At 38.4% G+C, this 12,411-nt stretch overlaps 2 protein-coding genes across 2 annotated transcripts in view; one reads left to right on the top strand and one right to left on the bottom strand.

Moving 5' to 3' along the window:
• LOC139718362 (origin recognition complex subunit 5-like) overlaps window positions 1–12,411 on the bottom strand; it is a 299,115-nt gene that overhangs the window by 193,818 nt on the left and 92,886 nt on the right. The gene's annotated exons all lie outside the window — the stretch shown is intronic.
• The window catches only part of LOC139718367 (leucine-rich repeat serine/threonine-protein kinase 2-like), a 159,747-nt gene that overhangs the window by 100,984 nt on the left and 46,352 nt on the right, over window positions 1–12,411 (top strand). Inside the window, exons 27-38 of the mRNA XM_071629838.1 lie at window positions 817–1,044; window positions 1,541–1,690; window positions 2,994–3,160; window positions 4,649–4,721; window positions 5,321–5,437; window positions 5,940–6,181; window positions 6,763–6,873; window positions 7,915–8,054; window positions 10,224–10,372; window positions 10,883–11,003; window positions 11,383–11,494; window positions 12,234–12,308. Of these exons, the coding sequence (XP_071485939.1) occupies window positions 817–1,044; window positions 1,541–1,690; window positions 2,994–3,160; window positions 4,649–4,721; window positions 5,321–5,437; window positions 5,940–6,181; window positions 6,763–6,873; window positions 7,915–8,054; window positions 10,224–10,372; window positions 10,883–11,003; window positions 11,383–11,494; window positions 12,234–12,308 (1,685 nt within the window). The remainder of the gene's footprint in view (window positions 1–816; window positions 1,045–1,540; window positions 1,691–2,993; window positions 3,161–4,648; window positions 4,722–5,320; window positions 5,438–5,939; window positions 6,182–6,762; window positions 6,874–7,914; window positions 8,055–10,223; window positions 10,373–10,882; window positions 11,004–11,382; window positions 11,495–12,233; window positions 12,309–12,411) is intronic.

The raw sequence follows: 12,411 nt of genomic DNA on the forward strand, positions 1-12,411 counted from the left end.
TTAGTCATATACAGCATTGGCAAGATAATTCTCAAGGAAGGGTTTTGCTGGAGAGGGGCATTTCTTGTCCTGCTAAAGGCATCAGAGCCATGAATGGCGATACAATTTATATGAGCAAATACATATGGAAAGTTTTTTTTTTTTCATCTGTGTTTTTGCTATATCTGTCAGTTTGTGTATTGTAACTACAGAGTAAATGAAACACAATATGTACAATTTTGTACATGTACATGTAGTTTGTAATGACCTCATTAGCCTAAAAGAGTAGTATATATTTCTCCATAAGTTCAATTCAGATATGAATTGACATTCTTTGCTGCTCATTTTTATTAATAATTTTATTTCCACCACATTATTGGGTAAATTCACATGGCAAACATTTTGAGGGCAACATAAATCTGACATAACATTATTGTATCATGCATTACACGGTCGATGTATTCCCAGTATTTTGTTGTTTGCAGTCTTTCTTTGTGTGTGTGTGTGTGTGTGTGTGTGTAATCATATAGCTAAATGTACCTGCATTGATGTCAAACGAAAGCGTGATGGTGTGAGCTTTAGTCTGCCGTTTGGTGCAATGCATATTCTATTGTTTGTAAATTTTGGTAGTTGCTGTAGAATGTGCATGCTGTACAGAGTATGTGTGATTGTGCCTTTGAGCACTTCCCCATTCTGCATATAAATGTCTGTGCAGAATACACTTGTCTTTTATGTGCTCAGACCATGCCAAACTATTCTTCCCAGTGTATGCAATCATGCAACTCGAGACTTGGATGTTTTGCCTGATGATGCAGCACTTCACTTTCGCCCACACAGAAAGTGACATTGGCGGAAGTACCAACACACTGACCCCACAGGGCAGCTCCACCCCGATCCCCATTACCCAGCCACCCCCATCAATCCCCGTTGGGGCCACGGCAGCTGTCAGTGATGAAGATGACGATGCCATGGCAACAGGGAACCAGGTAGCATTCACTGCCCTCATCCCTGCTAGCCGGAGGTCGGCCTCTGTGTCATCTCTTGTAGAGTCCAGGGATGAACCAGGTCAGAATTAAGCCTTTGGTCTACTAAATAAGCATTTGTTAACATCATCTTTTATTTATTGCAAGAACAGCTTTTCAAGAAACACAATTAGTCATGTAAGAAAGGGCATCTTCTTTTGCTTGTGTTTAAAAGAAAAAAAAATCGCTTTCAGTAATTTTGTAAGAACTAGCCTTATCAAAAGAGTGCATTGAGAATTGATTGTATTGTAGTACAACTGTATATTCTTCATTCAAAAATTAGCTAATGATTTTACCAACTTACAGTATGGATAATTATAGGATGTTTTTGAGGACCTGGAGTACATTATTCACACATTGAACATATTTCAAAGTTTGATCATTTGTAACCACAAGTTGACTGTCATGTGTAATAATGCCAATCATGTATGTCCACATGATCCATATGATGGGGAGAGTGAGCTGCACATGTTAAGTACAATTGTACTTAGTGCTACTGGATTATGCTCCACTGACACAGCATTCTTCTGTCCCACCAGACATGTCAGCGGTCACGCCTCGGCGTCGACACAACTCAGATGTAGGAAACTCTCCCCGGGAGTCCCGCCCACTACGCAAGAAGTCGCTAAGCAGCGCCCAGCTACCACTCCTCCCAGACGACCCCAGGTGGCTCATGACTCTGGAGTCAGGTAAAGATTGCTCAAATATTATAATATGTGACTGTGCATCACAAAACGAATAAAAAGTCGCACCCCTTAATTCTACGTGAGGACTCAAAAAAGGTGAAATGGGTCAACCAAGGCAATCTAGAGTTTTTCATATTTTCTGAAAGAGCTATCTTTCTTCTACATTATTCTTTAGTTTGGGATCATAACATGAATGGGAAAGTGCGTTTTCAACAGTTTTTCTACAACCCTTTTTTTGGGGAGGATAGAATGATCAGGTACGTCTCAGAGTCCCCTTTTCTTCATTTCTTGAAATCCTTTACACACTCTTCACTTTCAAGTCTAATAACTTTTGAAAGGATAACTCTATTGCTTTGAAAGTTGGCATTAATCATGAACAGAATGTGTTGAGAGAACATGCTTAATTTCAGCTTAATCTGATGATCTCTTCATTGTTGTTGCTCCGGTGATTTACATCCTGTGTTTTGTCCCTTCATTGCACGGCTAGCACGGCTTGGTAAAGATTATTAAGTGCTTGAATACACCCTGTACTTCAGAGCCTCTTTTCTCAGTTTACACTTTTCCAGAATGTGTGCTTTCTTTCTAGTATGTAGATAGGTCAGGGGAGAGGGGAGTCCACTTGAATTGAGTTATACATCACTTTAAAGCTCAGAGTATGCTCTTAAAGAATCTGCCCTTAACTAAAAATCCATGTCTGGCGACTTTTTGTTGGTTTTGTGATGCAGGGTCACATATAACCGTTTGCTTATGGCAATTGAGTGTCGATTGCAATCATGCTGTAGTAAATCATTGTGTGCCAGAGACGGGTTAGTTCATTTTCATTTCTTTAATCTCTTGGTATTAAGGCCTACTGTAACATTTTTAAAAAGAAATCATTATGGCTATGCTGGTATTTCCATGTTGATTGACACGATTGCCAAGATATGTATGTTCATATACAATTTTTTTTCTGCTTTCAGTGATGGAGGAATTGAAATTTTGAAGCAATTTTTAAATGACTGACTGAATTGATGCGTGATTTGTAGATGCGTTTCAAATGACAGCATAAGGGAAAATAAGGGGGTGACTCAATGAAGGGATGGATGGTTAGATGAATAATTAAAGGAATGAAAAATGAAGTTATTTCAGATGGGCTTAATTTTTATCTTTGGGATAATGTCTACATTGAAGATTAGAATCATGCAGTTTGACTGCCCATCCCAGTCAATGTGATACTTCAGTAGTCCTAAGCAAGACTAAGCACCTAATAAAAAGCAGAGTGTGATATCCCTTCATTTTCTCCTCATCTTGCTGCTTGTACATGTAGATGTTTGTAGTGAGCTGTCGGAATCAGAGATGTCCCTGTTTCCCCTGCAAGACCCTCCCATGGACAAACGCAAGATCCTGTCCAAGAGACTGAGTAATGTCAGCACGGCAACAACTACTTCTGAATCCTCCAGTGTGTACCTGGCTGATGACAGTGTGTCATTACAGGTTAGTGCATTACGTACCTACAATTTGTATGTGTGTGTGAGTCTTCGTGCTACTAACACAATTTTCTATGTATTGGACTTGGTGCACAACTTTGCTACATGTATGTCTCCATACCTTATTATGTGTTGTTCTGACAAATGGTAGCTGTGACAAAAATTTTGGTCACTGTCGCATGATAATCTGTATACATAAAATTGTGTGCTTGATAATGGAATAATATGTGACAGTGCACCTCAAAACGAACATAAAGTCGCACACACTGATTTTGCGTGAGGACTGAAAACAAGTGAAATGGGTCAACCTAGCCGAACTTGACTTTTTCATATTTTCTGAAAGAGCGGGTCTTCTTTTACATTATGCTAAAATTTGATATCATAAAACGGGCAGGAAAGTGTGTTTTTTTAGCAGTTTATCTCGAACATTTGTGGTAGAATAGTGTGATTAGGTGTGTCTTTAGAATCCCTTTTTCATTTCTGAAAAACCTTGTCCACACTCTTCACTTTCAACTCTAATAACTTTTGAAAGAATAGTGCTACTGCTTTGAAAGTTGGGATTGATTATGGACAAAATGCGTTAATGAGGCATGCTTAATTTCTTTTTAATCTGATAATCCCTTCATTGTTGTTACTCTGGTGGTTTACTGCCTGTTTTTTGTCCCATTCATCGCACAGCCAGCACGGTTTGGTAAAGATTAAGCGCTTGAATAGACACTGTACTTCAGAGCCTCTTTTCTCAGTTCACACTTTTCCTGAGTTTGTGCTTTCTTTCCAATATTTAGATAGGTTAGGAGAGTCCATTTGATTTGAGTTATGCATCATTTTAAAGCTTAAAGTCTGCTCTTTCAGAATATGGTCTTAACTAAAAAGTCATGTCTGGCGACTTTTTGTTTGTTTTGAGGTGCAGGGTCACATAATTGTTTATTATCATATTGATTAGAATATCAAATGACAGTTCCAAGGTGATGTCATATGGCGGTAATACTGATTTATAAATCGATGTACTTTAATAGTTTATGTCTTAAATAGTTTATATCTTGTTTACTAAGAAGAGATTGTAAATGTAAAAGAGTGACTGTGAGTGGAGTATTCACTCTGTACCACTCTATATGCCCTACCACATTCACTCTATGGCAGTATCATGATCAGCCACGCAGTTAGCAATGGTCTGCAATGACCACTGAACCACAGACTTTTCAAAACATATGCACGAAGTTCATACATGAATGTGTACTATATAGATTTTATGGAGACCTATCCAGTTTTTCAATTATCTCAGTTACAAGTCAGTTTCAAGAGAAGGTCTGCAATGGCCAAATCTACTTATGCTCAGATTGTAACTGTGAACTGGCATATATTGTTTCTGAGATATGATCTACAACAAATGTAGATGTGCAGAACTCATCTTTAGGTAGTCTTCACACAGAGTTTCCTTTTTTTCAAGGTCATTTAGATTGTATATATATTCCCCCCCCCCTTCCTCTCTCTTTAGCTTGATGGCAATAGTGTGGAAGAGAGACGTCTGTCGGGGATTCCCCCAGCCAAGTACTCCTCCCTGCTCAAAGGTATAGAATCTGTAGAGAGGATGAGTCCTTATAGTACCCATCAGTACCGTTTGAATGGATCGTGTTATTAGAAGAGAGTTAACTTTATTCCAGCTTTAAATCCTGATTTCAGTTGTCTGAATGACTTAATCCAGTCATGTGCTGTACATAGATGTCAAATATTTAGCTGGCATATTTCATAATTTTACAAGTTGCAGCATGGTATATGATAGAATATGATTTAATGATATGTGATTTGACATAGGATACAATGCATACATCGTATACAGTGTATGCTAGTACATGTACACATGTTTGTATAATGTGGTTACGCTCACACAATTCTATACACTTTTATATGGTACACTGATGATGTACATGTATATGTGTATGCTCTGTGCAGAGTAAATGATGGTACAAGTATATGATCATCTTATGTCTTATGAGAGTATGTGACTTTGGGTAGGTACTCTGTATATGACAGTATTAACATTTGATACAGTAGTATATGGTAAGGTAGTCTATGATAGTACAAGTGTATATGCTTTTAGAGTGGTACAACTGTAGATATGATAGTTTATGAGTTTGTTGTCATTGTTTTTTATCCCTTCTTATTCAAGGTTTTGATACCTGCACGAGCATGAGTGACAGTAGCACGGCAGACGATTTCTCTGACATCGGCATGGCGTCTAATGTGCCAGATGTCGTCCCGCAAGTGGGCGGTCCTTTCCCTCGTCGTAAGTTTGTCCTTGTCTTATATTTCTTGACTTAGGATTTTTCATGGATTGCTGGTGGAGAGCAAGAAGGGCACTAATCAAAGTCATCCTCCCCATGATTCCTTCTTAATGATATTCAAACACACGAGTCTTTTTGTCCTCTGTCTTTACCTCCCCTTGGATTGTCTCCAAACATTAAGTTGCTTTGTGCAAATAGACGTGAAAGTTTGAAGAAGTCCCTTAGGATTCTTCCTATTTCAGAAGATAACTTTGGACTTTTTTTAAAAAGCTAATTTTATTTTTTTAACCAATAAGGGAAGCTTTCTGTGTATTTTTGCTCTAAAGGGAAACTTTCTGTGGTTGTGTGAACACACTCAAAAGAGAGAAGTACAATGTATTGCAACGTTCAGCGCAGTAGAATATAATATGTGCAATATGTCTTGTATATAGCAGCTGTGATACATTTGTATAGAAATATAGAAAGAACCTTGTTATCATTATCATTGGTCATTTCATGCTATAGGCATGTACCGCAATGCTCCTCTGAGAAGCAAGCGGAGGTCACTGACCTCGCCAGGAACCATGAACGACGTCCCCGAGGTCCCCGATGCCTGTATCAAGTATGTTGACCTCTCGGCCAACAACATCTCGGACCTGACCCCACTGGCCAGGGCGGAGTACAAGCTCCTCCACGAGTTCCGCTTCCTGGAAAAGCTGGACCTCAGCGATAACGGCCTCACAGAGTTCCCCAAGGGACTGACTGATGTGAGTTTTTTGCCGCACATTGTAGTCGGTGCATAGCATAGTGGTTATCGTTCGAAGAGTGTTGCTACTTCTGCATGAGGAGGCCAAAGACAACAGACCTAAATTCGTAACAATCTGGGATTGAAGAGCTATTTGATCAGCCCTCAAGTTTTAGATAGCCATTTCTACTTTCCGTCTCATATTCCAAAGATATGATCTGTAGAGTTTGTTGTAAGTTTGATCTTTGTTTCTGAAACTGAAGACAAAACACATCAAGTCAGTGTCAATATTCCGTAACCATTTACTTTTTTTGCCTTGATTCGATTTGATTTGTCATATATGTAAAATTAGTCCATGAGCATTAATAGTAACTATAGTTGTACAAGTGTACTTTCTGCCATAAGGAATTTATTCTGGCTCATAGATCTTAGATCTTACCACACATAGATAATCAGCAGTGATGATTGAAGAGACCATAAAAAATCTACCTCTTACTTCAGAAATTGAGTTTTAACCCCTTACATTTCTGTCAATTGATAGCTTGCTGAACATACATGTATGTTTACTTCATTAACAATATACCATCTGCCACTGTCTCCCAGTACATGCCAGAACTCACTGAGCTGAATCTCCGTAGCAACGGTCTCTCAGAGCTTCCCACCCATCTCTTCAGCCTCAGCAAGCTGCAGTCTCTGGACCTGGCACACAACCAGGTGAGGCTTCCTCTAAGTCCACCAATGCCTTCCTTTGCCCAATAACATGGCACCTTGAGGATCTGCTCCTCTCTTTATTCTACATGTCTGGAGTCAAGATTTTGCTGGACAATGTTTGTGTAAATGAAAGAAAGATATTATTCAGAGGGGTGAAGGTTCAGGTGTGAGTTTCTTCAGTTTGTCTCCCTCTACAAATTAAATTTGTTAAGATCGCAACTGCTGATCTGTAAATCAACAAACATCTTAACAAATTCAATTTGTAGAGGGAGACAAACAGAAGAAACTCACACCTGAACCTTCACCCCTCTGAATAATATCTTTCTTTCATTTATCCTATGCCTTGTCCGCCTTGGACTACTTAACATAATAATGTCGGAATTTCGGAGCTTGGGTATTTGTTCCATGTTCATCGTGTCACTGCCGGCAACCAGGGACAGCCTGGTGGTAGTGTTGCTGCCCGGAAAGCAGTAGATGACAGGTTCGAGTGTTTGTGTAATACAGAAAACTGTCGTCAGTTGGGGATGATAGTATGACAGAAGTTAGCTTTTACCAACCTTTAGCAATTAGTGGGTAAGCTTTCATCCACTCCCGTTGACTTGTGTTACCGATCTTCAGACCGTTGATTGGAAGACAAGCAGACAGGGAGGAGAAATAGTGTGATCATTTGGCTTGAGAAAGTCCACGGGAATGGGTGAAAATTTCTTAATATTTAATCATTGGTAGAAACCTAACATCTGTGGTATGTGTGTATCTGATACTGTGATAAAGCAATGACAGCACTTAAAGAATTTTAAGATATTCTCATGTTTGATATTAATGCAAACATGAAAGTAAGTGGCAAATGATGATTATTATGTGACTGTCTGGATCAGTTGTATTTACATATTTCAGTGAATTTGTATCACAATTCATGGAATGATGTTTCAATTCTCTATGTACAAATTGATACCAAAACTCCTGCAAACATGTCACATATTTGTGTGATGTTTCCATGGCGACGAGACTCCATTCAATCTCCAAATCTCTTCTTCTTGCCTGAAGATCAAGGACCTGGACAAGACCCGGCCGGAGGGCACGGCCTTCAAACTGACCGAGCTTGACCTGTCCTTCAACTGTATCTGTCGTATACCATCCTGGCTCAGCATGTTTGTTCCCTCCCTCCAGAAATTATCTCTCGCCAAGTGAGTTATGTCATCATTTTTCTCTATTTGCTCTACTTGCCAGAACATTCTGACTTGTCTTCTGTTTCTCCACGCACTCTTGAGATGGTTTGATAGCAGCGTGATAGCTGAAGGGAACCTCCATTGCTTTCTGAGATGGGTTAAGGGACACCTACACCACTTGTGTTTTTTGGCTTGTGGCCAGTCTTTACGGAACAGCTGATATAATTGAGTACTGGTTGAACAGAAATGTGCACATTTTGTGATAGTCTATACTGCAAGGGGAATGATGGAAAACAAGACTTAGTATTTCACCCTTTTTAGCTGCAAGACTGAGAAGTTGAGACCTTCACTGGCTACTTGTATCTGCGACATTTCTTCTTCCTTTGATTTCTTTACCTTATAATTGTATCGTGCATTGTTGAGATTTGTTTTTATGCCTCCGCCACGAAGTGGTGCCGGAGGCATTATGTTTTCGGGTTGTCCGTCCGTCCGTCCGTCCGTCCGTCCGTCCGTCCGTCCGTCCGTCCGTCCTTCCGTCTGTCCGTCCGTCCGTCCTTCCGTCCGTCCGTAATGAATTTTGTGGACAGGGTAACTACCAAAACCTTTTGAGGTATCCTAATGAAACTTGGCATGTATGTGTATTAGGAGGTGAAGTTGTGCCTATCAACTTTTGGGTGCACATGCTGAAGGTCAAAGGTCAAAAGGTCAAGGTCAAATGCTTAAAATTTCACTTTTTCCCCCATATCTATGCAATGCCTGAAGATATTTTCTTGAAACTTAGGGTATACATGTATTACCCTATTAAGATTCTCTGGTGAAAGTTTGGGGTCATGAGGTCAAAAGGTCAAAGGTCAAAAGGTCAAGTAAAATGTTAAAATTGCACTTTTTTCTCTGTATCTTGGAAATTGTTCAAGGTATCTTTATGGAACAAAGTATATATGCATGTACTGACTGGCAGTGGTTATCTAGGGAATTTGGGGTTCATGTGGTCAAAGGTCAGGGGTCAAAGGTCAAGGGCAATACTTCAAAATTTTACTATTTTCCTTATATTTATGCAATGCCAGCAGGATTATTTTTTTTTAAAACTTGATGTATGCATGTATAACCCACTAGAGATTCTCTGGGATTTTCTTCTTTTTTTTTGCCAAGAAGGTCAAAGGTCAAAAGGTCAAAGATCAAGTGAAAGTGCTGAACTTACTTCTTTCTCCATATCTCGGAAGTGGCTCAAGTTATCTTTAAACTTAGTACATATTTATGTATGTTCTGCCTGACATTGATTCTCTTATGAATCAAAGGCCAGATGAAAATGATAACAATTTACTGTTCAATACAGAAATTGCACTTTTTCTTCATACAATTTATACCTTGACAATTACTCAAGTGCGTAAACTTATGAAAGGGTCAAAGTCGAAGTTAAAGTTCTTAAATCCCCAAATACATGCTCTCCTATTCATCCAATTAAATTTAGGTCAAGGAAGGTGAACATTCGATACATTTGTGACAAACATGTCATTTTTAATATTTTGCCAGTTTTGTGAAAATGTAATCACACATTGTCCACATGTACTATAGACCTATTAGGAGAATCATGCATTATGGTGGAGGCATACCAGTCGCTATACCAGTCGCCATAGCGACATTTCTAGTTTGTTTTGTTTTTGTTTTGTTTTGTTTTTTTAGAGGGGGGTTGCTTACCTCTTATATCAACAAAATGATGAAAGGTATTTAGCAGATAAAATCTGTCAAAGTACTGATATGATTAAAACATGGGTTTCAGGTATCCCGTGCATACACGTATGTCGATACAAACATCCTTACTTCCAAAAGCATAAATGTTGAGTAGCATAAACAACCTGCAATTACAATTTTATTTTATAAGTCCTTTCTGAGCATCATTAACCCATTGAAGATGAGTTCCGAGAATACTCGGGCAGGTGTCTATTGGAAATGTACGTTATAGCAAAATCAGTCCATCTTCAGCAGGTTAAGCTTTGAACAATAAACCCACCAAAGTCCCAAATAAAACAGAAAAAAGGGTTGTGGAGCATTACAGTTGTTTACTGCAAGGGTGTATTACCGGTACTGCCTTTAAGTTATGAATGGTACATTGGATATGAATATCATACTTTGGTCATGGTTGATGTCCGAGACTCCACCCTGACAAGTTTGTTGTGATGTTTGTTGCAGCAACAAGCTGGACACACCCAAGAAACCACTGAATCTGCAGAAGCTGCGACACCTGGACCTGTCCCACAACAGACTGTCCACCATCGAGCCTGTCTTCCTCCATGGTTGTGGGTCCCTAGAGCAGCTCTATGCTGCCCACAACCAAATCAGTGAGTGGGACTAAGCATTTGTGCTCTTATGTTTTATCAATCAATTTGGTGTATCATTCTGCATTTTTTGACCTTTAGATAGCTATAATTATCATAATTGAAGCCTTAATTGACCTATTACCCCATCTGTGAGTGTTTTCCCCTTCAAAAAGAATAAGGTTTGAATTTATTTAATCTGGAAATGAGAAATCTTGAAGTCTTGAGATAGTGATTCTTCCTCATTATTTAGCAAGTAGTCATTGTATTGTGACAAAAAAATAAATGATAGTGACAAATTATCCCTGGCACATGACAGAGAGAGAAATCAAAAGATTCTGAACACATGTTACCATTATTATCATATCAAAATTTTATCATATTTTTGCTGGCTTGTCTTTTATGCATTTGCATTTCATTTTACAAAAAGTTTACTTCTCCGTATTCATGGTACAATGTATACATATGTATGTCTTTTCATGTTGTCCTTTTACGCTTGAAGCCATATCAGTATGATTTGTCTCCTATCTTCAGAGTCCTTGCCAGATAGATTAGACAGCACTCTTACCAAGCTGAGTGTGCTGAAGTTAGCCAACAACCAGTTGGGGCTCCCTGATCACCCTTACTTGCCAAGATTTGTGCTGCAGCTCCCACTGTGAGTTACACAATGTTTTAGATTGAGTTGAGTTTAATTGAAATGCTGAAATCTGCTCAGAGTTGAGTTGACCTAACTTGACAGATATGGTAGAATTCATTAATAAATATAACATTTCAGAAGGTTGTAGAATAACATTTATGTGCCTTCAGCGGTAAGTTTTACAGTACACATATATTTGTTCAATTGTTTAAGTATAAAGATTTTATTTTTTAAAGTGTCGAAGAACTAATAAGTAGAATGACACTTCTAAAGTAATAGCCATGGAAGAATCAAGTACTTAAATTCCTTTGAAGCAAACTTTATATGTTTTGCATGCACTGTAGTGTAGCAAAATATTATAGTATATGTCTCTGTTTTTGTATCATTATTCCTGTAGATTGAGAAGTATTGACCTGAGTGAAAATGGGATCATCGAAGTCCCCCTCCCACGAGAATGGAAGAGTCAAAACCTACGAGAGATCATTCTGTCAAAGAACAGAATCAAGAGGGTAAGATGGAATGCAAGTTACATCATTCAAGACTTACACTGTAGTTGTTGATATACATGTATATGGCAAATAAGAAATGATAGAGATGTGTGAGCTGAAATAATGTCATGGCCATCAGAAATATTGTTGTCATATTAAGATTAAAGTTTTCCTTTAAAAAAAAAATGTGTCAGGTATGTCTGTGCCAATCTCTGTAAAATCTGTGTACACTGTAGCTGTGAAAATAAGGTTTGGATCTAATGTAAAATAAGCTTTAGTTGATATTGGCACAAAATCACAAGACAAACCAAAAAAAGTTCTTTTACCTTTGGAATGTATCAAGGATATGTGGATTTTCCCTTGTGGTGTTTCATGGATTGCAAATTTGTTTGACCAAATTGTTACTAAGCTTTTTCATCTTAGGTTTCATCATGGACATCGCATTTTTTTTATAGTGCATTACATAACTGGATTACGTTATCAACATTCTGTTTCTTATATGTTTGTCATTTTTTATCATCAATAGGTTGTAGCAAACTCTTTAAGATCATTACTTTGAAGCTTCTGCTTTTCACAAGGTTCCTTATTCTTCACATTATTCATTTTTGCCTGTGTATGTCAAACTGACTACATCGTATTTTTTGTTGTATTTCTCTATCGAAATCAAATGGAATGTGAAATTGAATGAAATGTGGAATATAGAACAATAAATTTATAAAAAAAAAACTTCTCATCTTATGGTGGTCTGTTCTCTCCAAAGCTGCTGCTTGGTGACAGTCTCCATAACTGGCTGAAGTTGGAGCGCCTCATTCTGAGTCACAACAAGCTGACAAAGGTACGACAGACACTCACGCCTGTGTTGTTGTTGTTTTAACTCTGAAATTGTCTTGGAAATATGTGATGCGGTGCTAAAATGGTTATGTGTTACATTAGCCCAA

This window comes from Diadema antillarum, unplaced genomic scaffold (assembly GCF_040938485.1).
Source record: "Diadema antillarum isolate AM-2024a unplaced genomic scaffold, OU_Dant_1.0 scf00000093, whole genome shotgun sequence".
Taxonomy (NCBI): domain Eukaryota; kingdom Metazoa; phylum Echinodermata; class Echinoidea; order Diadematoida; family Diadematidae; genus Diadema; species Diadema antillarum.